This window comes from Anabrus simplex, chromosome 9 (genome assembly GCF_040414725.1).
Source record: "Anabrus simplex isolate iqAnaSimp1 chromosome 9, ASM4041472v1, whole genome shotgun sequence".
NCBI lineage: Eukaryota > Metazoa > Arthropoda > Insecta > Orthoptera > Tettigoniidae > Anabrus > Anabrus simplex.
The window spans coordinates 120,385,616-120,409,436 of NC_090273.1; the positions used below are offsets into that span (position 1 = coordinate 120,385,616).

The following is a 23,821-nucleotide window of genomic DNA, read 5'->3' on the forward strand; positions in this document are numbered from 1 at the left end:
CATCAATCGCAAGTTGTTCTGACAAACGTCATATTATACTACGAATGTAAATGAACGTAAAGGGATCCTTTCTCCTTCTTTCATAATCCGTCTACCGTCCAGGTTGGTTTTCCCTCGGACTCAGCTAGGGATTCCACCTCTACCGCCTCAAGGACAGTGTCCTGGAGCGTGAGACTTTGGATCGGGGATACAACTGAGGAGAAGGACCAGTATCTCGCCCAGGCGGCCACACCTGCTATGCTGAACAGGGGCCTTGTGGGGGAATAGAAAGTTCGGAAAGGATAGACAAGAAAAAGGGAAGGACGCGGCCGTGGCCTTAAGTGAGGTATCATCCCGACATTTGCCTGGAGGAGAAGTGGAGAAACCATGGAAAATTACTTCTAGTATGGCTGAGGTGGAAATCGAACTCCCCTCTACTCAACTGACCTCCCGTTCCAGCCCTCGTATCACTTTTCAAATTTCGTGGCAGAACTGGGAATCGAACTTGGACCTCCGGGAGTGGCAGGTAATCACAACTAACCACTACACCAGAAAGGCGAATTAGTATTATTTATTTATTTACAAACCTTAAACAATGATTAACAATAGAGTAATGGTGACAGAAAAATGTTCAAATTAAACTGTCTAAAAATTGTGAAGTGTAGCTCGTACGTTTCACTTAAAACTAGGTTTATTTGTAATCATATTCAGCATAGATTTTTTAAAAAGAGAAAGGGAAGTATTGGACATATAAACCTGCAGTCTGTTCTCTAGTATTATCGAATAGAATTTTGAAAACTACTGCGCTGTGAGATGCAATTGTATGTTCAGTATTAGTGGAATAGATTTTACCTCCTAGTTCGAAGTATAGGTACATAAAAAGGCGACATCTATTTCTCTTTTTTCTGTAATTCCCAGCTGTGAACATTCAAGCGTGTGATTCGCTTTGTCTGGCAATTCTCTCTTTATTGGCATTGCGTACATTCTTAACAACGTGTGAACATACTGTAGTGAATGAGAGATCCAATGAAACTCCTTTGTTATTCGCCTTTACTCTAACAACTCCCAGCAACCTTGTTTACTCCCTGAAACTGACACCTCTTTTATACGCATTTATGTACTTTCCAACACTTAAAAGGACGATAAAATTAGGATGTATGGACAGACATTAAAAAGTAATTTGCACTCTTATTTGAATCTTATTCATTCCAACTGGATCCCTTCAATTTTGTACTTACCACAGTTACTTTTGCTGGTTTTAGATGAACTGTGATCATTCATACATAGGTACACCACCATTATGGACTGTTATGGCTCTTGGTGTTTAGTCGGCAAGCCTCTGTGCATTAACTACTCGCCTCCACAATCTTCTGTTTCCAGTTAGTTTTGTGACCTCTTTCAGTTCGACATATCTTATCATTAAATCATTATAATCTCCCTCTACTTACCCCCTGTGGGCGGGGGCGGTAGAATAACACCCACGGTCTCCCCTGCCTGTCATAAGAGGCGACTAAAAGGGGCCCCAGGGGCTCTGAACTTTGGAGCGTGAGTTGGTGACCACGGGGCCCTTAGCTGAGTCCTGGCATTGCTTCCACTTATTGTGCCAGGCTCATCTCTTTCATCTATCCTATCCGACCTACCTTGGTCAACTCTTGTTCTTTTCCGACCCCAGCGCTATTAGATTTCCGAGGGCTAGGGAGTCTTTCATTTTCACGCCCTTCGTGGCCCTTGTCTTTCTTTGGCCGATATCTTCATTTTTCGAAGTGTCGGGCCCCTTCCATTTTTCTCTTGGATTAGCATTATATAGAGGATGGTTGCCTAGTTGTACTTCCTCTTAAAACAATAATCACCACCACCCCTTCTTCTGCTTATTTTACGCTCCATGACAGAAGATTTGGATGGGTTGCCACGCGCTGTTAGGGGGAGGGGTAAGGGAATGGAGGAACGGAAAGGAACCGGCCACGCTACCGTACGTAAACTCCGGCTCAGGCACACCTCTGCGGAGGTTCGGACCTGCCTTCGGGCAGAATACACCCTTACCTTACCTTACCTTACCTTACCATTACAGAGTCCACAATTGTCTTTGGTATCCTATCCTCCCTCTATTCCCCTCACATGACGCCACCGCCGAAACCGGTTTATAAGTACAGTTTTGTATTTATTTATTTATTTATTTATTTATTTATTTATTTATTTATTTATTTATTTATTTATTTATTTATTTATAGAAGCATCACTTCAGATTGTCCGGCTCCATGGCTAAATGGTTAGCGTGCTGGCAATTGGCCACAGGGGTCCCGGGTTCGATTCCCGGCAGGGTCGGGAATTTTAACCTTAACTGGTTAATTTCCCTGGCACGGGGACTGGGTGTATGTGTCGTCTTCATCATTTCATCCTCATCACGACGCGCAGGTCACCTACGGGTGTCAAATCAAGAGACCTGCATCTGGCGAGCCGAACTTGCCCTCGGACACTCCCGGCACTAAAAGCCATACGCCATTTCATTTCATTTCACTTCAGATTGCATTTTATTTCATGAGAAATCAAATGATGTGGCAATCAGAATATTCTTGAGGTTAAATAAAGTGACAAAAGACAAAATATTTTTCTCCGCTTCGACCGCAGTCTGTTTATCGTCGGAAGCGGAGTGGAATAATATCCAATGATGTACTGTCTGCGTACTAGAATGTAGGTCTACAGCCTGCCATTAATTTGATTATAAGTGTCATAGTTAGTTGATAGGTTTCTGTATCCATACTCTGAAAATAATTCACTGAGAAAAAGAAGAAGAAGAAAATATTTTTTTACCTCTCAAAGAAATAAAGCATCATGTAAAAAAAGAGAAGAATCTTAAGATGTTTGAAAATTAAATTATCTAAGGCTCGAAATGCAATACTTCGAATCTGGTCGAGAATAAGAGTTGATCAAGGGAGGTCGTTCAGGAACTATGAGGGAGTCAGACTCAAATGGCCGGACCGAGTAGTACAGACGACAAAGCACTGGGCTTCTGAGCTCAAGTTGGCTGGTTCGATCCCGGCTCAGTAAATTTACCACCACGCGAAATAACTCCGGCGAGATAACATTCCGGCACCTGGGCTTCTTTAAAAACCGGAAAAGTAGTTAGTAGGACGTAAACTTTATAACATTATTAGTATTATTAATAATAATAATAATAATGATACTAATAATAAAAACTTCGATGAGGACTTCTTGAAATCTCCCGATCATCATCTTCCTGGCATTCTTTCCAGACTTTTTGGGGTTGGCACTTGTGTTAATTTGGCTCGGTTTTACGGGCGGATGCCCTTCATGACGCCAACCCTATGTAGAGGGATGTTTCAATGGAGTGTTTGCATGGTTCTGTGATGTGTAGGTCAAGAGAAGTGTGTTGAGACGAAGACAAATACTCCCCGAGAGGACAGAGGAATTAACCGTACGCAGTTAAAATCCACGGCCCTGTCAGGAATCGAACCCAGGGCTCTTTGAATCGAAGACTACGGTCAAGGTGCCGGACTCTCGCAATCTTCTGATGAAGTAACAATTTTCTGCTCAAGCTAACAGTTATGGAAATAAAATTGAACTTTATGGTAGAATTTTCAATAAAACACGTGTTTTCACATTGTGCCGCAGTGCGACTAAAATTCGAGGATGACATTTAGCAAAGCAGACATTTTCAGGCGTCTACGCCTTAGAAATACAAGTCAGCACAACCGCCTCCTAGAAGTCGAAACTCATGAAATAGGTCGACATACGTCTTACTTCTTGTTATGGAAATGTCCTTTTCCACGTGTATTATGGCACAAATGTGTCTTATTTCATGTCAAGGCTGAAAGCCTCCTGGAAGCCTTCAGAATATAAATCATCCTGGTTCTGTTATTTATGAGTCTATATGATTGGATATAATTGATGGAACTCGGTAACACTATTCCGTTGATGTTATTGAGCATTGTTTCTTGCGATGGATCGATATATAATAACAGTTGTCAAGACTATTAATGACTGCCATATAACAGAATGTGTTCAGACTACGATCCAAGTCTACTTAGTGGCAAGACTTTGAGTATAATTCTTTGACTTTATATAAGCGGCACTACTTAATATTACTCGGGGAAACAATTCTTCCTTAAAGCATAAGTAGTCTATACTAGTGCTTATCAACTTTCCTGATGGAGCGACCTCATTTCTGTTCAATTATATTCATGCGGCCCCCTGAAGTGTTTGGGTGTTTAATAAAATAAAGTAAAAAACTTAAGGTAACAATGCGTAATGAAATATATTTGAAATTGATAAATATTATACAATATAAAAAACTATAAGCCGGCCCCGTGGTGTAGGGTTAGCGTGCCTGCCTCTTACCCGGAGGCCCTGGGTTCGATTCCGGCCAGGTCAGGGATTTTTACCTGGACCTGAGGGCTGGTTTGAGGTCCACTCAGCCTACGTGATTAGAATTGAGGAGCTATCTGACGGTGAGATAGCGGCCCCGGTCTAGAAAGCCAAGAATAACGGCCGAGAGGATTCGTCGTGCTGACCACACGACACCTCGTAATCTGCAGGCCTCCGGGATGAGCAGCGGTCGCTTGGTAGGCCAAGGCCCTTCATGGGTTGTAGTGCCATGGGGTTTGGTTTTTTTTATAAAAAACTATACCTGCTTGATCAAGAATTAGTAATGCAGTACGTAGTTGAGTATGTGAAGGACTTCATCTTTCTGGAAGTCAATCGTAGTGGAGAATGCTGCCCAGAAATCAAACGTCGAATTTCACTTGACTGAACTGCAATGATGTCCTACCTAAAAGTGATTTTTTAGGCGATGATTCCAGCCCGGAATCCACCGAGATTCGATCCTCGGCCGTCCAAGTGGAAATCCAGCAGTGAAGTCATTAAGTTGATTACGCTCGACCTTATAATTTATTAGATTTTTTAGATATTAGATCATTGGAATCTTTCCCTTTCGCCCTATGATTAATGTTACAAGGGCTGGTGATCTCCATGCTTCTCCCCTCAAACGACAAACTACTTTTTTTTTTTTTGCTTTACGTCGCACCGACACAGATTTATCTTATGGCTACGATGGGATAGGAAAGGTCTGTGGGGTTCGAACCCACTATCTCCCGGATGCAAGCCCACAGCCGCGCGCTCTTAACCGCACGGCAAACTCGCCCTGTCAAACGGCAAACATTACAATTACCACCACCACGACTTACATGTAAACCTACTGAATACAGGGGCTGACCAGTGAAATCTTGAGCCCCTTGTACAAAACAGCACTTTTTTTAACATTTCTTTGATTTTCGTTTTCTTCATTTACCTTCTAAAGATAGGCTTCAAATTTCCTTTCTCTTCCACCTATCATCTTAGTCACAACACAATCATTTCAAGGGACGTCATTAAAATGTGCATATTTGAACATCTTTCCTTCCTATTACAAGTCTCTGAGGACATCCTTTTGGTCGGAAGGTGTTCCTCATCTGACATGAATTCGATTAAGGCTCAGCTTTATAATTTTTTTTTACTCAGGCCTGTTTGTAAGGATGCGCTGTTCAGCAATACGTGTTTCAAGGCGACAACTCCTCTTCCCCACAAAGCTTGCGCATCTTAAATGAGATTTTCTCCGTCTTAGCCGCATGGACGATGTTTAGTCTAAGCAGCTGTTATTCAGTGAAGAGACGCACACCACGTACAGCAGAGGAAATGAAGTTTGCATGTCAAAAAAGAGCTCTGTCCACCACTCCCTTTCCAACGGCGGTTTGAAGTACAAACCTCTCTCTAAGCCATAAAATATTCGATTTTATCATTAGTTTTCTCTCAAAATTAATTATTTTTAAACAGTCAAAAATAAATTAATGTATTTTCAACAGAAAATGTAGAAATGTACGTCTGCGACCCTTGAAAGAGAAATTATTTTGTGCTCTAAATAATCAAAATCCACCTCCGATTATCATTGGTGATAATGAACTGCCTTAAACCAAGACAGTTACAAACCGGATTCGAACCCACTGTCGGCACTCTGTACAGTAAATTAAACATTTTCTCTTGTTATTTTTGACTTATTTCTATTGTTGTTTACTTTCTATTTAACTTTTTCATACCGGGCGAGTTGGCCGTGCGTGTAGAGGCGCGCGGCTGTGAGCTTGCATCCGGGAGATAGTAGGTTCGAATCCCACTATCGGCAGCCCTGAAAATGGTTTTCCGTGGTTTCCCATTTTCACACCAGGCAAATGCTGGGGCTGTACCTTAATTAAGGCCACGGCCGCTTCCTTCCAACTCCTAGGCCTTTCCTATCCCATCGTCGCCATAAGACCTATCTGTGTCGGTGCGACGTAAAGCCCCTAGCAAAAAAAAACCCTTTTTCATGAATTGCAAGTAATTGCCGTGGTTTTTAATAATGCTATAAAAATTGAAAAACTTGTAAGAGAGGGCCAAGAGTGATAACTTCAGGACTATATGCATAAATAAATAAATAAATAAATAAATAAATAATATGTTATGAAGTATTGCAGTCTTCAGGTGTGTCAAGATTTTAACCATCAAGCGATGCTCTTTACGCCCGATTTTGCTCATGACAGACCAGCTTCTGTGCATTTATCGATTTGAATATTGTTTCCTAAACTCGTCTCTTGAAGAGAAAGTTAAACGTTATGCATGTTCGATGCTCGGCTGAAGAGTCCTTGCTGAGGCACGCTTGTTGGGAGAGAACGTTCAGAGGTCAATGGCCTAAGAACAGTTGCATTAGACGCCAACTACATTACATGTATAAGAAACTGGTTAAATCGTAGTCATAAAAGTCGAGGAAGTAACTATGTGAGTCTTGTAAAAGTTTCATTGTTACACGTCTGGGAAGTGACGAGGCCATTTTCTTAAGATACAATACATTCTAAAATTAATGACATGGGTAAATATAGCGTACTGCATTAATGTACTTGGTTCTCGTATTTATTCTGGTTTCAAGAAAATGCTTCCCTTCGGTTACAATAAGGACTTATCAAAGCCTTAATTGGTTTATTATGAGGGCAAAATTAGCATGTGTTTTAAAGGAATTATCCATGACCTTCTTAATCTGCAGGCACTGCCTGCACAACGGGTAACAAAAGGTCATGTTAGTTCCAACATGCGACCTACAGGTTTGGAACGGAGTCTTGTTTCCGAAGTACAATGCTTCTACCTGGAAATTCAGAAGTCTTTGATGTAACGTGCATTTTTCTTTAAAGTATCTACTTTTAATGTGATCACTGACCTGGCAACTATTCCCTTGTTCATTTAGAAAATTAAGAACTTTCTATCGAATCGAAAGAATCTTTTTTTTTTTTTCTGTTGGCTTTACGTCGTACTGACACAGATATGTCGTATGGCGACGATGGGTCAGGAAAGGGCTAGGACTGGGAAGGAAGCGGCCGTGGCCTTAATTAAGGTACAGCCCCAGCATTTGCCTGGTGTGAAAATGGGAAACCACGGGAAACGATCTTCAGGGCTGCCGACAGTGGGGTTCGAACCTACTATCTCCCGAATACTGGATACTGGCCGCACTTAGCGACTGCAGCTATCGAGCTCGGTAAAGAATCTTTTAAACTTTCGTTCATTAAAATAATCTGACGGGGGAACAACCCCTATTGCTGTAATGTATTATAGAAAATGATCCTGGAAAAATGCGCTGTAATGGTACATCGCAATTAGTACGGTATATCTCTCAGAATAAATCGAAGTAAGCAAATCGGAGTGTTTCGAACGGCTCTTCGGATGATTTTTGAATAGGACCTGAGCATGATGACAGGAAGTGTAACTTATAAACGTGGTTCTTGAATATGAGAAGCATTCTTATGCCAATGGCCTACACTTATTTCTAGTTATTAATGAACTGCTGCGTGGCTGTAATTTGTTCTGGAGTTGAGCTTAGGAATAACATGTGTCTGAGATCTTATTTTAATAATTTCTGAAACAGTCTTGTTATATGCGAGGAGAATCAGTTCTAGAATGACAAAACTACTGTAGGAGCAATTATCATCGAATGGTGGAAAACTTTTCCATCTCAGTTGATGTCATGTGACACTTTAGATTTAGTATAATTGATACTTTCCCCGTAGAACAACGGTTACCAATTAAGTCAATTACTCTTTGATTCACAGTAGTATCAGTGTTGTCAAATCCAGTCGAGGAAAGATAGAAAAATTAGCAGAAGTGCTTTATTTATATGAAAGAACTGGTATTTCTTTAGCTAAAGGCAATCCTTATAAATCATCCCAGTTCAGAAAAGTCAATCAGTGTTGTTGGATCTAGCTATAAATTGGCTTAGTTGGCAATACTGAATGGAATCCGCGAGACTCGTATTCTCCTGGAAGTGATAATCTCATTCAGTATAATTCTAATCCAATATCTTTGGAAATAAATATAAATCATTTCGTTTGATCCTCCTGTAGTGTGACCCTGGGATGTAATCCCACGAATCCTCTGCCCCCTATCCTTAGTCAGCCCATTAACAGACCATCTCCCAAGGGCCCCTGCACCCTCCTTACATCTGTTGTACTCCAGCGTGTACAGTATGCACTGTGTATATACAGTATTGCATTTCCACTGGGACAGGAAACTCTTATCAAACGCTTTGTTAGTTTCCAGATGGTGACAAACTTTCCGATGGGAACACAACTCATAATTATATTAACTCGTGTCTAACAGCTGTGATACTCTCCTCATTTACATACTGAAAGTTTCTCTTAACTGAATTAATGACAGCAGGTTGGATAGTATAGTCTCTAAACAATTCCCGTTGTATTTTGTTCTCTGTGGAGTTCATTCTCTAGGGATATGATGTCGCGCAAGAGGTTAGTACTTATAAGTTTACCATTTATATACGTGTAAGCTCCTTTCTCATTCCGTTTGAATTACTGTATACAAACTAAGAGTAAGTTATCACCACCCCAGAGGAGGAGAACGGAAAGACCTCAAACTTTGGACAAGAGAAGAAAATTAAGAATACTTATGGGTACATATGGACTTACATATTCTTGAAAAGTTCGCTTTTTGGTTTTTTACTTCTTTGAATAGAGTAAGCTCTCCAGAATCTAAACATACACAGGGTGTTAATAATAAGGTACGACCGAAATTTCAAGACGCATTCCTCACACAAAGAAGAAGAAGAAAATATGTTGTGTGGACATGGGTCCAAAAACGCTTTATTTCCGGGTTAAAACTCGTTTTCTCCCAAATCTACAAAGTATATTAATAATGGAAAACGCTATCCCTAAACTTTGGGACCGACAGAAATGTTTATTAATCTTCTTCTTCTTTTTATACCGCTTTTCCCACACCTGTTTTTTTTTTTTTTTTTTTTTTTTGCTATTGGCTTTACGTCACACCGACACAGATAGGTCTTATGGTGACGACGGGACAGGAAAGGGCTAGGACTGGGAAGGAAGCAGCCGTGGCCTTAATTAACGTACAGACCCAGCATTTGCCTGCTGTGAAAATGGGAAACCACGGAAAACCATCTTCAGGGCTGCCGACAGTGGGATTCGAACCCACTATCTCCCGAATACTGGATACTGGCCGCACTTAAGCGATCCCACACCTGTGGGGTCATGGGTGCGAATTGCATTGCATTGCATTGCATTGCATTGCATTGCATGTTGATCTGGCCCTGTTTTACGGCCGGATGCCCTTCCTGACGCCAACCCTATACGGTGGGATGTAATCACTATTGCGTGTTACTGTGGTGGTTGGTAGTATGGTTTGTTGGCTGAATATGAAGAGTGCTGGGACATACGCAAACACCCAGTCCCCGACGCAGAAGAATTAATCAGAGTCGATTAAAATCCCCGACCCGGCCGGAAATCGAACCCGGGACCCTCTGAACTGAAGGGCAGTAAGCTGACCATTCAGCCAACGAGTCGGACTACATAAATGTTTATTAATCTGATTATTAAAATATCAAAATCAATTTGATAACGTGTAGTTTATAATATGTTCACTTGACCATGTTCAGCATCTTTGCAGAGAGATATTTCAGAAATTTTAAAAAAATCAACTTTAATCATTTTTAACATAGACATAAGTAAACAAAACTGAGAGCTGTGTAACCCATTGTGCATCGGATAGACCGACAACATCAAAATCATATCATCTCCGTAATTTCTGCTTTTATGGAGTCGATTTAGGAGCTTCCATTAATAAGTTGTTTTTCTCCTCTCTAGATGGTATTACCAGCAGCGTATTTACTGCCCTGATTCCGTATCAGCCCGGAGGTACTGGATCGGCAGGCCATTATAGTTAACATCTGAGAGCTCACTGAATTAGCTTTGTGGCACACTGTAATGAGAATTGTTTACATCAAAAAATATATAAATAAGTTTTGTATCCTTTTGCACTGAACAGTTCGTGACATTTGACAAAAGTGGAGATATGTAACTTATCTCGAATGCATTTACCTCACCAGTAGACAATTGAACGAATGTCTGTTCTAGAACAGAGCGTTGATTTCTGAGTGAGCATGGTTGTGCCCAGTTGTACTTCCTCTTAAAATAGTAATTACCACCACTCCCACTGATTTCTGAGATTGTGTTATTCACGCCGATCTCGATGAATCACCCTGCCGGGTGCGTGTCATTGCAATTCTTGGCGTATTAGCCCTTAAATCAACAATCATCATCTTGGCACACCGAAACCAGTGTAGATCCCTTTGTCCTACTCTTAACTGATAATTTTGCATTGGTCTTGCAGACTGCGTTGTTTCGTAAGAACGTCCAAGAAGATTATTTTTGTGTCAGTCCTGTACACATTCACAAGGATTCATGTCTGGAGAGCAGTGAGGCCACTAGCCATGTGATCATTGTACTGCTATGAAGGCATCGACAATGCCTCCACGATGAACACGCAGGTCGACGTTCATAAAGATGAGTTAGACTTCTCGACCTTTGACTTTATTTTGCTATCGAATGCTCGGGGTATGTTCGGATTTGTTTACAATTACAGCCAGTTTAAAGGAATACTCTACTGACATAGCGAACTGATACAATACAACAGAATAACGTACTCCCATCCCCTAGTTCCGTTCCGCCTGAAACTAGGGAGAGCACTCTTTTATCGCAATTCATTAAAGTATAATGCATGCATTTCATTTTACTCTTATAATTATTTGACAATTATTGTACTTCTTCTTCTTCGTTATCTGTTTACCCTCCAGGATCGGTTTTCCCTCGGATTCAGCGAGGGATCCCACCTCTACCGCCTCAAGGGCAGCGTCCTGGAGCTTCAGACTCTGGGTCAGGGATACAACTGGGGAGGATGACCAGTACCTCGCCCAGGCGGCCTCACCTGCTATGCTGAAGAGGGGCCTTGCGGGGGAATGGGAAAATTGGAAGGGATAGACAATGGGGAGGGAAAGAAGCGGCCGTGGCCTTAAATTATGTACCATCCCGGCATTTGCCTAGAGGAGAAGTGGGAAACCACGGAACCCACTTCCAGGATGGCTGAGGTGGGAATCGAACCCACCTCTACTCAGTTGACCTCCCGAGGCTGAGTGGACCCCGTTCCAGCCCTCGTACCACTTTCCAAATTTCGTGGCAGAGCCGGGAATCGAACTCGGGCATCCGGGGGTGGCAGCTAATCACACTAACCGCTACACCACAGAGGCGGACCGATTACTACACTAAATATTGTTAATTTTGACCTGGACGTTAACAATGCGTTAACAATGTATCTTTCCCTTCCTTAGCTTATTAAATGCCTACTTTTGTGTCACAAGTCTTTTGGAGTATCCTACCATTAACAACACGCCTTTTTTGTGTATTTAAACACTATTTGTTCGGGGCGTCGACCCATGTGGATCTTTCGCCCCTACTGGCACCATATCTTATGAACCTGCGTGTAATTGGAATGGCGGTAGTGTGGAATGTTGTGTGTGAGGAAAGGAAGATTAAGGACATCACAAACACCGAGTCCCAGGGCAGAGATATTACTCACTACAATTTAAAAACCCTGACCTGGCCGGGAATCGAAACCGGGGCCGCCGGGTTGACCCCTACACCACGGGGCTGGACAACAACATGCCTTACTTAACGGCTGAATTAGGAATAAAAGATAATGACACGGCAATACAACATTTTATACATTACTACATTTGATATTATATTTAACCTACTAGTAATTATATGTATTATTCTAGGACATGCAGACATCTTATCCTTATCCTTCCTTAATCTCGTACATAGCAAACTCATTTACTGTTAACAGCAGGAGCGGCCGTACCTTACGTGCTGAAGTACTGCAGCACATTGTCTATTTGAAAAATAAACTACTTTAATAATGTTATCTACAATCAAATACAGTGCATTGAAAAAGACATCAGCCAAAGAATAGGAAATCATTCAACTCCCTTAACAACCAGGTAACTAGTGCGCTCCACGCCGGGTGCTGTGCAGATCGCAGCTCAGCGAGACTTTCTAAGCTTTTTGCCAGAAAAAAGGAACTCTGCCTTTTACGCATGCGTGCCCAACTTTTCCGATGTGCTGTGGAAACAACAGCCACAGCGATTCGTTAGACCACAGAGAGGCAGCACTGGTCACACTTGCACTTCGACCGAAATGAGAACGTGGCAGGTGGCAACCCTCTCCACTCAGCGGTAGCATTTAACAGGGGAACGCTCAAAGCAAACAAGAAAACAAAATACTGTAGAGGAAGCCATCAGCTGTTCCCGCCAAGTCTTTTAATACTCCCAACTTGCCTATTCCATAGCCACATTTGTAAATCGATGAACTGTACAAATTGTACCTTTTATATTGTCAACTTAAGGGCATGATATTGTGATGTCCTTTAATTACAAAATGTCTAGTGTATAAATTTCACTATAACAACATAACATGTAATTTTGAATTACGACGTTGCTAGTTTTATTTCAGTGACTTTGGTAACATTGAGAAGTTCTATATTTGCGTACTCACACCATGTATTTCTGAGTTCGTGAATATTTTGTCATTGCAGGTGTTATTGTGTGGTTTCATTAGTTTTGTGTGAGGAATGTGTATATGTGTTGGGATTGTTTGCGTATTTGTTCAGTATTGAAAACTCAGTGGAGAGCCTCTTGAAAACCGCATATGTTCATAAATATTTTTAGAGGGGGGATGGGTTACAGCACACAGTTCATTTTCTGCATCAGCCGCCACTGGTTAGCGGCTACTGACGAGATTCACGTAACTTCTTTTGGTGTTTGCATTTAAAGTGGTCCCATTTCCTCTAGTAACAATCCACAACTCTGTTGTCCAATCATTACTTGACAATTTTTATCTGTTATTTATAATCTCTCTTCTTTGTTGTTGCAGGCTCGAAGGCGTTAGGTGAAGACGCCAAGGACACCCGGGAGGGCGAAGACGTCTCGCTCCAGTGTCGGTTTGCGCCGCAGGTGGGGCAGGCGCCTACATTCTTCTGGGTGCGCACGAACAAGCGTAACCACGACAACGTGGCGATCCAACAAACACCTCTAGACATCAACTACCGGCTGGATTTCAAGCCGGAGCAGGGACGCTATGATCTGCTTATCATGAACGCTAGCTACGATCGAGATAACGGTCGGTTTGCTTGTCGAGTTAAAGCTGCTGGAAGCGGGCAAGATCTGCACTCCCAGACCTTCCTGCTGACAGTGCTGACACCGCCAGGCAAGCCGCAGATCTCTCCGGGACCCAATGCAACGGCTACTGAAGGCAAAACCATGGAGCTCACGTGTTCCAGCTCTGGCGGAAGTCCGGACCCCGAAATCAAGTAAGTGTTCTTCACATTTCAATTACGTTATTATTATTGGCTGTAGCTGCTAATGCTACAAACATGTTGACAAGTATCACAGTTACCTGGGGAAAATTGCATCCGCTTACTGATTTTTCAAAAAAGTTATCCGTTCTTTTCCCTGTAGGGGTAAGGTGAGCCACTTATGGGCGATGCCCTCTCTCTGACTAGGAGATGCAGTGATTTGAGGTGAAGGGTGAGAAGGGATCGGCTGAAGTCTACCGAAAATAGGAACTGTCCTGGCATTTGCCTAGAAGTGAAAATGGGAAACAACATGAAACCATTCTCAGGACAGTCGACTGTGGGATTCAACCCACTCACCTCCCGAATGCAGAGCTTGGCTCCAGAGCCACACTACTCGGTCTCTTAGTGACCTGGTTGCTCCTGTTGAAACTCTCTGGGCTGTTTTTTTTTTTTTTTTAAATAGATCAGTCTCTATAGGATCGGGCGTGTCTACAGGGCCGTCCCTTTGCAGACATAGCAATATAGGGGTGACCCAAAAGTTTATTAACCGGGCGAGTTGGCCGTGCGCGTAGAGGCGCGCGGCTGTGAGCTTGCATCCGGGAGATAGTAGGTTCGAGCCCCACTATCGGCAGCCCTGAAGATGGTTTTCCGTGGTTTCCCATTTTCACACCAGGCAAATGCTGGGGCTGTACGTTAATTAAGGCCACGGCCGCTTCCTTCCAACTCCTAGGCCTTTCCTATCCCATCGTCGCCATAAGACCTATCTGTGTCGGTGCGACGTAAAGCCCCTAGCAAAAAAAAAAAGTTTATTAGCAGTTGATGAGGCAATACTTCACGGAATATTGGAGGTAGAAAAGTAATAATTGACATACATGATTGGCATGACATGGGGTTTTATCGACACCAAAATAAAGTAAATAAAGCTTCGCTACCGAGCTCGATAGCTGCAGTCGCTTAAGTGCGACCAGTATCCAGTATTCCGGAGTTAGTAGGTTCGAACCCCACTGTCGGCAGCCCTGAAAATGGTTTTCTGTGGTTTCCCATTTTCACACCAGGCAAATGCTGGGGCTGTACCTTAATTAAGGCCACGGCCGCTTCCTTCCCACTCCTAGCCCTTTCCTGTCCCATCGTCGCCGTAAGACCTATCTGTGTCGGTGCGACATAAAACAACTAGCAAAAAAAAACGCTTCGCTAACAATGCCTTTTCTGGTAACGTGAACATGCCGCGATTGCAGGCGCATCTGACGCCTTCTCTCACGACTGCTCCCTTTATATCGCACACGGGTCTCATGCGGCATCATTGATATGTTGCTGTCCAGCGCCATCTATTGGCCTGTTTGTGCACGCGTTCTTTCTTTTTTTTTTGCTAGTGGCTTTACGTCGCACCGACATAGATAGGTCGTATGGCGGCGATGGGATAGGGAATGCCTAGGGGTTGGAAGGAAGCGACCGTGGCCTTAATTAAGGTACAGCCCCAGCATTTGCCTGGTGTAAAAATGGGAAACCACGGGAAACCATTTTCAGGGCTGCCGACAGTGAGATTCGAACCCACTACATCCCGGATGCAAGCTCACAGCTGCGCGCCCCTAACTACATGGCCAGCTCGACCGGTTCACGCGTTGTTGGTATCAGTAAAACCCCATGTCATGTCAAGCATATGTGGCCATTTGTACCTGACGTGTTGCTGTCCAGCGCCATCTGTTGGTCATTTTGTGTACTTTATTTTGGTGTCAATAAAACCCCATGTGATACCAATCATGTGTGTCAATTATTACCTTTCTACCTCCAATATTCCGTGAAGTATTGCCTCGTCAGATGTTAATAGACTTTTGGGTCACTCTGTATATTAATTTCGTACAGTGAAGGTAATTCTGTAAGTTCAGAAGAATACAGTTTCAGGCCACAGCTCGTGGTAACTTCACGCTACCGTCTTAACCCTACTCTCATTCGGTAGCAGCGATGATAAAGCTGCCACACGGTGCGTAGCGGAGGGCCTTGGAACTACGTAGCTGCCATATGGTACCTGGCGAAAGTGGAACTGCTTGAAGAAAATTATACAATAATATAAACAAACCGGCAATCCTGTAAAATTTATCCTTTTTACCAGGATCTTCAAATCTGAACTTTAAAATGAGGAATTACTCATTGAAATCCGTTCAGTTGTTTTCTCACAATTTCTACTTCTGAAAAACGGCTTATCAAATTGATAATATATATTATTATTACTAGGGCCTGAAATCTTATCACATGTCTTTTTATTCTGGCATTTTTCTAACATTTAATTAAATTTATTTCATTCATATAAATATCAGGTCAAGCGCCAAAATCATAGTTTTGAGATAATCAAATAAAAGTGCATAGCTTGTGAATAAAACAGTTTGGAGAGGCAAAACACGATACGTGCAAAATATGCATTCAAAGCTTTTATACTAGGTACACCACTTTATTCTATTTTTTATATATATATATTTATATTTATTTGGGAAACCAAAAAATTGGACCCACGAGAGTTGAAGTCTGTCTTTTAGCGCCACCGGCGAGAAAAAGTTGACTAATGCTGCTCGAAAATGGTCTGTTGCTATGGCAACGTTAACAGCGATGCCACATTTAAGGAACCTATTGCCTCGTGGGTTGGCTTGCTCTCAGTCGCTTTTGTGATATTATTATTCGGAATAGTACTGTGTTAGCTGTGTTAGTCGCTGCTGGTTTATGTAATTATTTACGTGTTTGTCTCCTGAATATTATTCTCGTTGTTAGTTTATTTTTTTAAGTTAATCAGTGGCTAGTTGTACAGTTCTATTTAACATGTGCATTTGTTGAGGTTATTGTCAGTTTAGTGAATATGAAATCTCACATTTATCGGCAATGACGTGTTCTGTCTTAAATTTCGGAATTATTACCACGAGTTTAGGAACTGGTCAAAGTTTATTGTATTGCGTTAAGCCTAGACACTCAGCATGTATTAAAGAGTGATATGCCGCAGACTGATGTAACTATGACAACGCAGCATATTTCGTAGTTACTGCTTTCGCCGCTCAAATGCCAGACTTCAACTCTCGGGGGCCCAACTATAGTTTTGATGTAAAAGGTTACATAACATGAAAAATTTCAAATGGCATGTGTTCAAGTGTGCTAATATTTATAACGATTCAAGCGCCACAGCATAACGTTCTTCATTTTACTAGGAAAATGTTATTTTATATCATCATTACCGGGAATTGTTTCAGCTAAGTCCTGTAATCTTTCTTTCATTTTTGCCAGTTCACGTAACGAGGTAATTTTAAGAGCATTTTACATCAGTAAGTCCTCGTAAAAGGATCTATTTTCTTTTCTTTTTTATGAAAGGCATCATTTTAGACAATTCCTTCCTCTTCCCTTTCGACAGACTCTTTACTTCCTGAAGTGTTTCCAACTCTGCTTGTCCAAGATCAGAATGCTTCATTCTTTGTTTCAAAATGTATTTCTTCCATTTCGTTTAGTGTCGATCGAACTTGCAGCACTCCCAGACGTTCAGCTGTCAGCCTGAAGCACTGTGCTTTCGAAATATGAACGTTGGAGATGTCCATGTATCTTTCAGAAGCTGATCTGAAATTAAGGAAGTTCTCTTCTTGCATAAGAGTTACTACAAAAAGGATTCGACTGTTTGGTTTCCACAAACAGATGCACTAAATCATTCGGGAATGGCTTTAACAACAAGAATCGTTTTTTTCGACAGTTAAACATTGTAGCCAAAAGCAGGTTAACCAAACCCCAAAAGATATATTTCTTTGGATGAGGCAGAAGGGTATATTCCATTGTTCTGACGCTTGGCTCACTATTTGATCATCATGCTTGGTGGATGACGCACGTACCGTTTTATGGATTTTTTCAAACTACTTGCAACTGCTCCGGTGATTGAGCCAGAATACTGTATATGTTATTGGCGGATGGTGCATACTCGATTTTATATATTTTGTCGCTTGACCCATTATTTACTTACATACGAGTACTTAATTTAATTTATACTTTTGTTGATTATAACAAATTGTATTATTTGTATTATTCGTTTAAACTGAATAGATTAGCATTTAAAATATCTAGACATCTTGAAAAAGCCTACACTGTATACATTTGGCTAATTTTTGGCCTTACTGTTCAGTAATTATTTAATAATTTACTTTATTTTCCTTTCGTTCCTCTTCACAAAAATCACGGAACTCGACAGCACAGTAGGGCGAAGGTATTGAACTTTGTGCTGGTGGTAACAATTTAAAACATGAGCAACTAAAACCTGTCATATTCTACTGCATCAACAGGATCTCAATTTTTTTTTCTTTATTATAAATTACTGAGCTTTTATTATCTAGAAATGTCTATAGATTTTAGAACTTCAATTTTTAATGTATTCAATGATTTAAAATGTAGTTCCAGAATAGATCGCTCCTCCTACCAATATTTTACTGAAAGTCTTGCTGTGACATGTTCCAAATGAACGTTCGCCGCCAGAACATACGTTCCCCGCAGGCATCGTTTGGCGGAGAGAACGTGTAACACGGTGGAAACTGTTAAATAGGATTTGAAATCAGTTGACGGTTAGAATAGTCATGTTCGTGGTGTTGCAGAGAATAATACTACAGCATGTCCAGTGCAGAATAACCAATAAAATGGTAGAAATTCCCTCAGAGCAGAAGAGAACGTAAAAGTTATCATGCTAGGATATCACCTGTGCTAGTTCCCTCTGTGGATCAGGGTATCTGCCATCGGGTCCTAGGATCGCGTGTTCAAGCACAGCAGAGGTAATCAAATTTTGGAAGGGCGGGAAAATGTCAATTCGGCACTCCAATCGTACGATATCCGCATGTAAATTAATAATAATAATAAACTAAGGTCTCTGCTAGTGACGCCTATGATGTTTATCCGACAAAATTAAAACTCGGCCATGCCAGCTGACATCTGTTTCTCTACCATCTCAAAGAGTAAAACGGAACGTCGAATTTGAGACGTAGGCAATTTAAATGGCATCAAATAAAAATGATACGGTAACTGAGGTTGTACGATTATTATTATTATTATTATTAGTAGTAGTAGTAGTAGTAGTAGTAGTAGTAGTAGTAGTATTTGCTAGTGGCTTTACGTCGCACCGACATAGGTAGGTCTTATGGCGACGATGGGATAGGAAAGGCCTAGGAGATGCAAGGAAGCTCCGTGGCCTTAATTAAGGCACAGCCCCAGCATTTGCCTGGTATGAAAAATTATTATTATTATTATTATTATTATTATTATTATTATTATTATTATTATTATTATTATTATTATTATTATTATTATTATTATTATTATTATTATCAAAATCTTCCTCTGCTTGGAGACTGCCTAAGATAAATTTCATTCAAAAATAAAAATTAAAAAAGTAAATTATAAGTTCATGATCTCATTCTGACGAATAGAGGTGGTGTCTGAGTATCAGAAGAGAGCCCCTGAGCGCTTTCAGCCCTCAGTCGATGAACTCCTTGGAACTGACGTTGGAAGTCTGCATTAGCTCTATCGCCTTGTCTTCTTAGGAACTGTCCCGCTCGGGCCGATCATGAGACCCTGCACTTCTACGTCGTCCAACTGGTATTTATACGTATAATACGGCACTGCTATGTCATCCAGCTGGTATTTATTTGTATAATACGGCACTGCTACGACGTCCAGCTGGTATTTATTCGTATAACATGGCACTGCTACGACATCCAGCTGGTATTTATTCGTATAACATGGCACTGCTACGTTGTCCAGCCGGTATTTATACGTATAATACGGCACTGCTATGTCATCCAGCTGGTATTTATTTGTATAATACGGCACTGCTACGACGTCCAGCTGGTATTTATTCGTATAACATGGCACTGCTACGACGTCCAGCTGGTATTTATTCGTATAACATGGCACTGCTACGACGTCCAGCTGGTATTTATTCGTATAACATGGCACTGCTACGTTGTCCAGCCGGTATTTATACGTATAATACGGCACTGCTATGTCATCCAGCTGGTATTTATTTGTATAATACGGCACTGCTACGACGTCCAGCTGGTATTTATTCGTATAACATGGCACTGCTACGACATCCAGCTGGTATTTATTCGTATAACATGGCACTGCTACGTTGTCCAGCCGGTATTTATACGTATAATACGGCACTGCTATGTCATCCAGCTGGTATTTATTTGTATAATACGGCACTGCTACGACGTCCAGCTGGTATTTATTCGTATAACATGGCACTGCTATGTCGTCCAGCTGGTATTTATTCGTATAACATGGCACTGCTACGTTGTCCAGCCGGTATTTATTTGTATAATACGGCATTGCTATGTCGTCCAGCTGGCATTTATTCGTATAATACGGCACTGCTACGTCGTCCAGCTGGTATTTATTCGTATAACATGGCACTGCTACGTCGTCCAGCCGGTATTTATTTGTATAATACGGCACTGCTACGTCGTCCAGCCGGTATTTATTTGTATAATACGGCACTGCTACGTCATCCAGCCGGTATTTATTTGTATAATACGGCACTGCTACGTCGTCCAGCTGGTATTTATTCGTATAATACGGCACTGCTACGTCGTCCAGCCGGTATTTATTTGTATAATACGGCACTGCTACGTCGTCCAGCCGGTATTTCTTTCTATAATACGGCATTGCTACGTCGTCCAGCTGGTATTTATTCGTATAACATGGCACTGCTACGTCGTCCAGCTGGTATTTATTCGTATAATACGGCACTGCTACGTCGTCCAGCTGGTATTTATTCGTATAATACGGCACTGCTACGTCGTCCAGCTGGTATTTATTCGTATAATACGGCACTGCTACGTCGTCCAGCTGGTATTTATTCGTACAATACGGCACTGCTACGTCGTCCAGCTGGTATTTATTCGTATAACATGGCACTGCTACGTTGTCCAGCTGGTATTTATTCGTATAATACGGCACTGCTACGTCGTCCAGCTGGTATTTATTCGTATAATACGGCACTGCTATGTCGTCCAGCTGGTATTTATTCGTATAATACGGCACTGCTATGTCGTCCAGCTGGTATTTATTCGTATAACATGGCACTGCTACGTCGTCCAGCTGGTATTTATTTGTATAATACGACACTATAGCCAGGTAGATAGACTTCTTTTCTCGGTCTATTACCTCTGGTTGATCGGAGTGCGTTTCAAATCTTACTGTGGTGTCTAACATATCATTTTTTCCCTTTAATGGCGAACATGTCTATCCTTCTCGTGCTGCCATTTACTCCGATGCCATGGACTTTCTCATGCACTTGAAATCCTTTCTCACGGAGCGCCTTTGCAATGAACGACCTGATTTTGTGATGTCTTCAACGAAGGCACAGGAACCCAAGACGTGGCAGTGGCTGTCGAGTGTAAGTTAACCAATCTACCCCAAAAGTGCGGAGGTTACGGATAGTGGAAGCCTTTACCTTCCACCCCTCCAAGGGTCTCCGTTCATTATGCGCGATATGTAGCTCTTCGCTTGTAGCAGTTTGTTTCTGCATCATAGAGCTCCCTTTTCTCTGCTCAGCTACAACATATTTTAGGTAACGACCGTACCGTAGCTGATATGTATATTAGAACGATCGAACGATAATTCAATATAGAGTTATATCGGTAAAAGACTGTGTATGTGCAATGGGAAAAAAATTGCAATCGATTTATCGTTTCCTGTGTTGAAAGAGCCCGGCCTCCCAATAAGAACGTACTTGGCAAAATTAAAATTATAGTTTGCTGCTGCTCAGGGAAACCATTACAGCTTAGCTGCCCGTGGCTCTGGCTGCATTTATTATAAGTATCTGATATTATTTCAAACCTCATCAGCTTACCAAGCTAACAGCCTTATTTATCCGTAAATATACCGTATGTTACAAGTACAGTCGTTTCCGGGTAAATGAAAGCATTCAGAGTGAGGCATTTTCTGCGGAGATCAATGTCATCGGTCCTCTGGCTATGGCCACTTCACGCTTATTTCCTCTTAGTAGTTCTACAGGTTGTCAGAAAAATATGGAATGGAAATTCAAGAATGGATTTCTCATATAAAGAGAGGGAAATACTTTTAGGAACATGAAGTCGGAAATCTTAAACTCTGAATGATCGCTTTATAAGAAAGGTTCGAACTATCTACCCCTGTTCGAATTCAGGCTTCAACTCGGTGCCTCAATGAATTCTGTCTTGGAGTTTCGTCTTTCCTTCCGATATTGCATTTAACATTTACAGATTTCCAACATTGTATGTTCGTTTTCATTTTCCTATCAATTCACTCCCCTAATCCTTGCTCAGGAGGTAAACTGCTAGGACGTTAAGAGAAATATTTATTTATTTATTTATTTATTTATTTATTTATTTATTTATTTATTTATTTATTTATTTATTTATTTATTTATTTATTTATTTATTTATTTATTTATTTATTTATCCATCTTATGGCTTTTAGTGTTGGAAGTGTCCGAGGACATGTTCGGCTCGCCTGGCGCAGGTCTTTGTATTTGACACCCATGGGCAACCTGTGCGTCTCTATCTGGGATAATGATGAGGTAGGCACGTAGCCTACTCCTGTCGAATAACACCAAGGGGTCTTTTCAAGGCTTAACGTCTCCATCCGATCGATGAATAACCATCACCAGCATCATATGCCCTCACTCCATATAAACAATGCGGAGAGATTTTGAATTGAATCCAGAATTTCGGCACGCCATCTAGTGATCAAATTGTATACCACCACCGCTCCTACCCTGCCGGCCGACATTTTTTCTTCACCAACGGAACTTGAACCAGCTAATCATGGTGTCAGACCATATAGACTTGATGACATAACGATGACGACCACCAGGCGGGCTATAATAATGATGATAATAATAATAATAATAATAATAATAATAATAATAATAATAATAATAATAATAATAATAATAATAATAATAATAATAATAATAATAATAATAATAATAATAAGCTTTGTAGGCCTCAGAAACCACACTTCTATGAGGCCACTAAAGCTGATGAAATTGAGAAACAAGAACGAAATTTTTTTAGGAAAATATATGGCTCCGTTCATGTAAACGGTATATGGATCAAAAGAAAAACTGTAGACTTGTACAAAGCAATCGACAAGTTCACCGATACCGTACACAGGAGACGATTGAAATTCTATGGCCACATCTGTAGAATGCACGGCACTAGATATGCAAAAAAAAAAAAAAAAAAAAAAAAAAAAAAACTGCTTGGTATAATTAAGTCAAAGGTCAAAATAAGCTGGTTGGCGAAAATAAAGCAGGACTTAAAAGAAATGAACATCACAGAAGATATCATCAGGGACTAGGCTGGCGAACAAAACCTTCATCCTCCAAGAGAATTGGTAATCACAACCTCCCTGGCTTAAGGAAGTACATCAAGAATTGAAAATGGTGAACATCATAACGGAAGAGCTCTAGGACGGAGTGAGTTTTAGGACGAAAATCGCAAGAATAAAAGATTTTCCGCGAGAGAGAGGTCTAAGATTTCTACTGAAAAGCGGCTAAGAAGCCAAGGGCTGAAGGATCTGTAACAGGAAAGGAAAAAAAAAAGCAAGGAATAAAACGCTTTGAAGAAGAAATGAAAGGCTGTTGTATGTTCGTAGTCCATAGATGGCTTTATCGATAAATAATAATCATAATCATAATCGTATAACCTCAGGTATAATGTAGAGGTATTTTTGACACCACGTAGGTTGTTCGTATATCACTGTCACGAAGTTCTTATTATTCCACCGGATTACATAGAATCTAGAAGTCTGTTGGGCGACTATCGCGGAGTTTTTAATTGATTTTGTCGCATAAGCATCGAATGTGTCACTAGAGATCTTTTACTTGTCTTCTGTGGAGGAGTGATGGAGTTGGGCCTGTTAATCCGAAGATCATCCGGCTACATGGCTAAATGGTTAGCGTGCTGGCCTTTGGTCACAGGGGTCCCGGCAGGGTCGGGAATTTTAACCATCATTGGTTAATTTCGCTGGCACGGGGGCTCGGTGTATGTGTCATCCTCATCACGACGCGCAGGTCACCTATGGGAGTCATATCAAAAGACCTTCACCTGGCGAGCCGAATATGCCC

At 41.3% G+C, this 23,821-nt stretch overlaps 1 protein-coding gene across 1 annotated transcript in view; it reads left to right on the forward strand.

Moving 5' to 3' along the window:
* ed (echinoid) overlaps positions 1 to 23,821 on the forward strand; it is a 122,478-nt gene that overhangs the window by 32,506 nt on the left and 66,151 nt on the right. Inside the window, exon 2 of the mRNA XM_068229168.1 lies at positions 13,281 to 13,716. Within this exon, the coding sequence (XP_068085269.1) occupies positions 13,281 to 13,716 (436 nt within the window). The remainder of the gene's footprint in view (positions 1 to 13,280; positions 13,717 to 23,821) is intronic.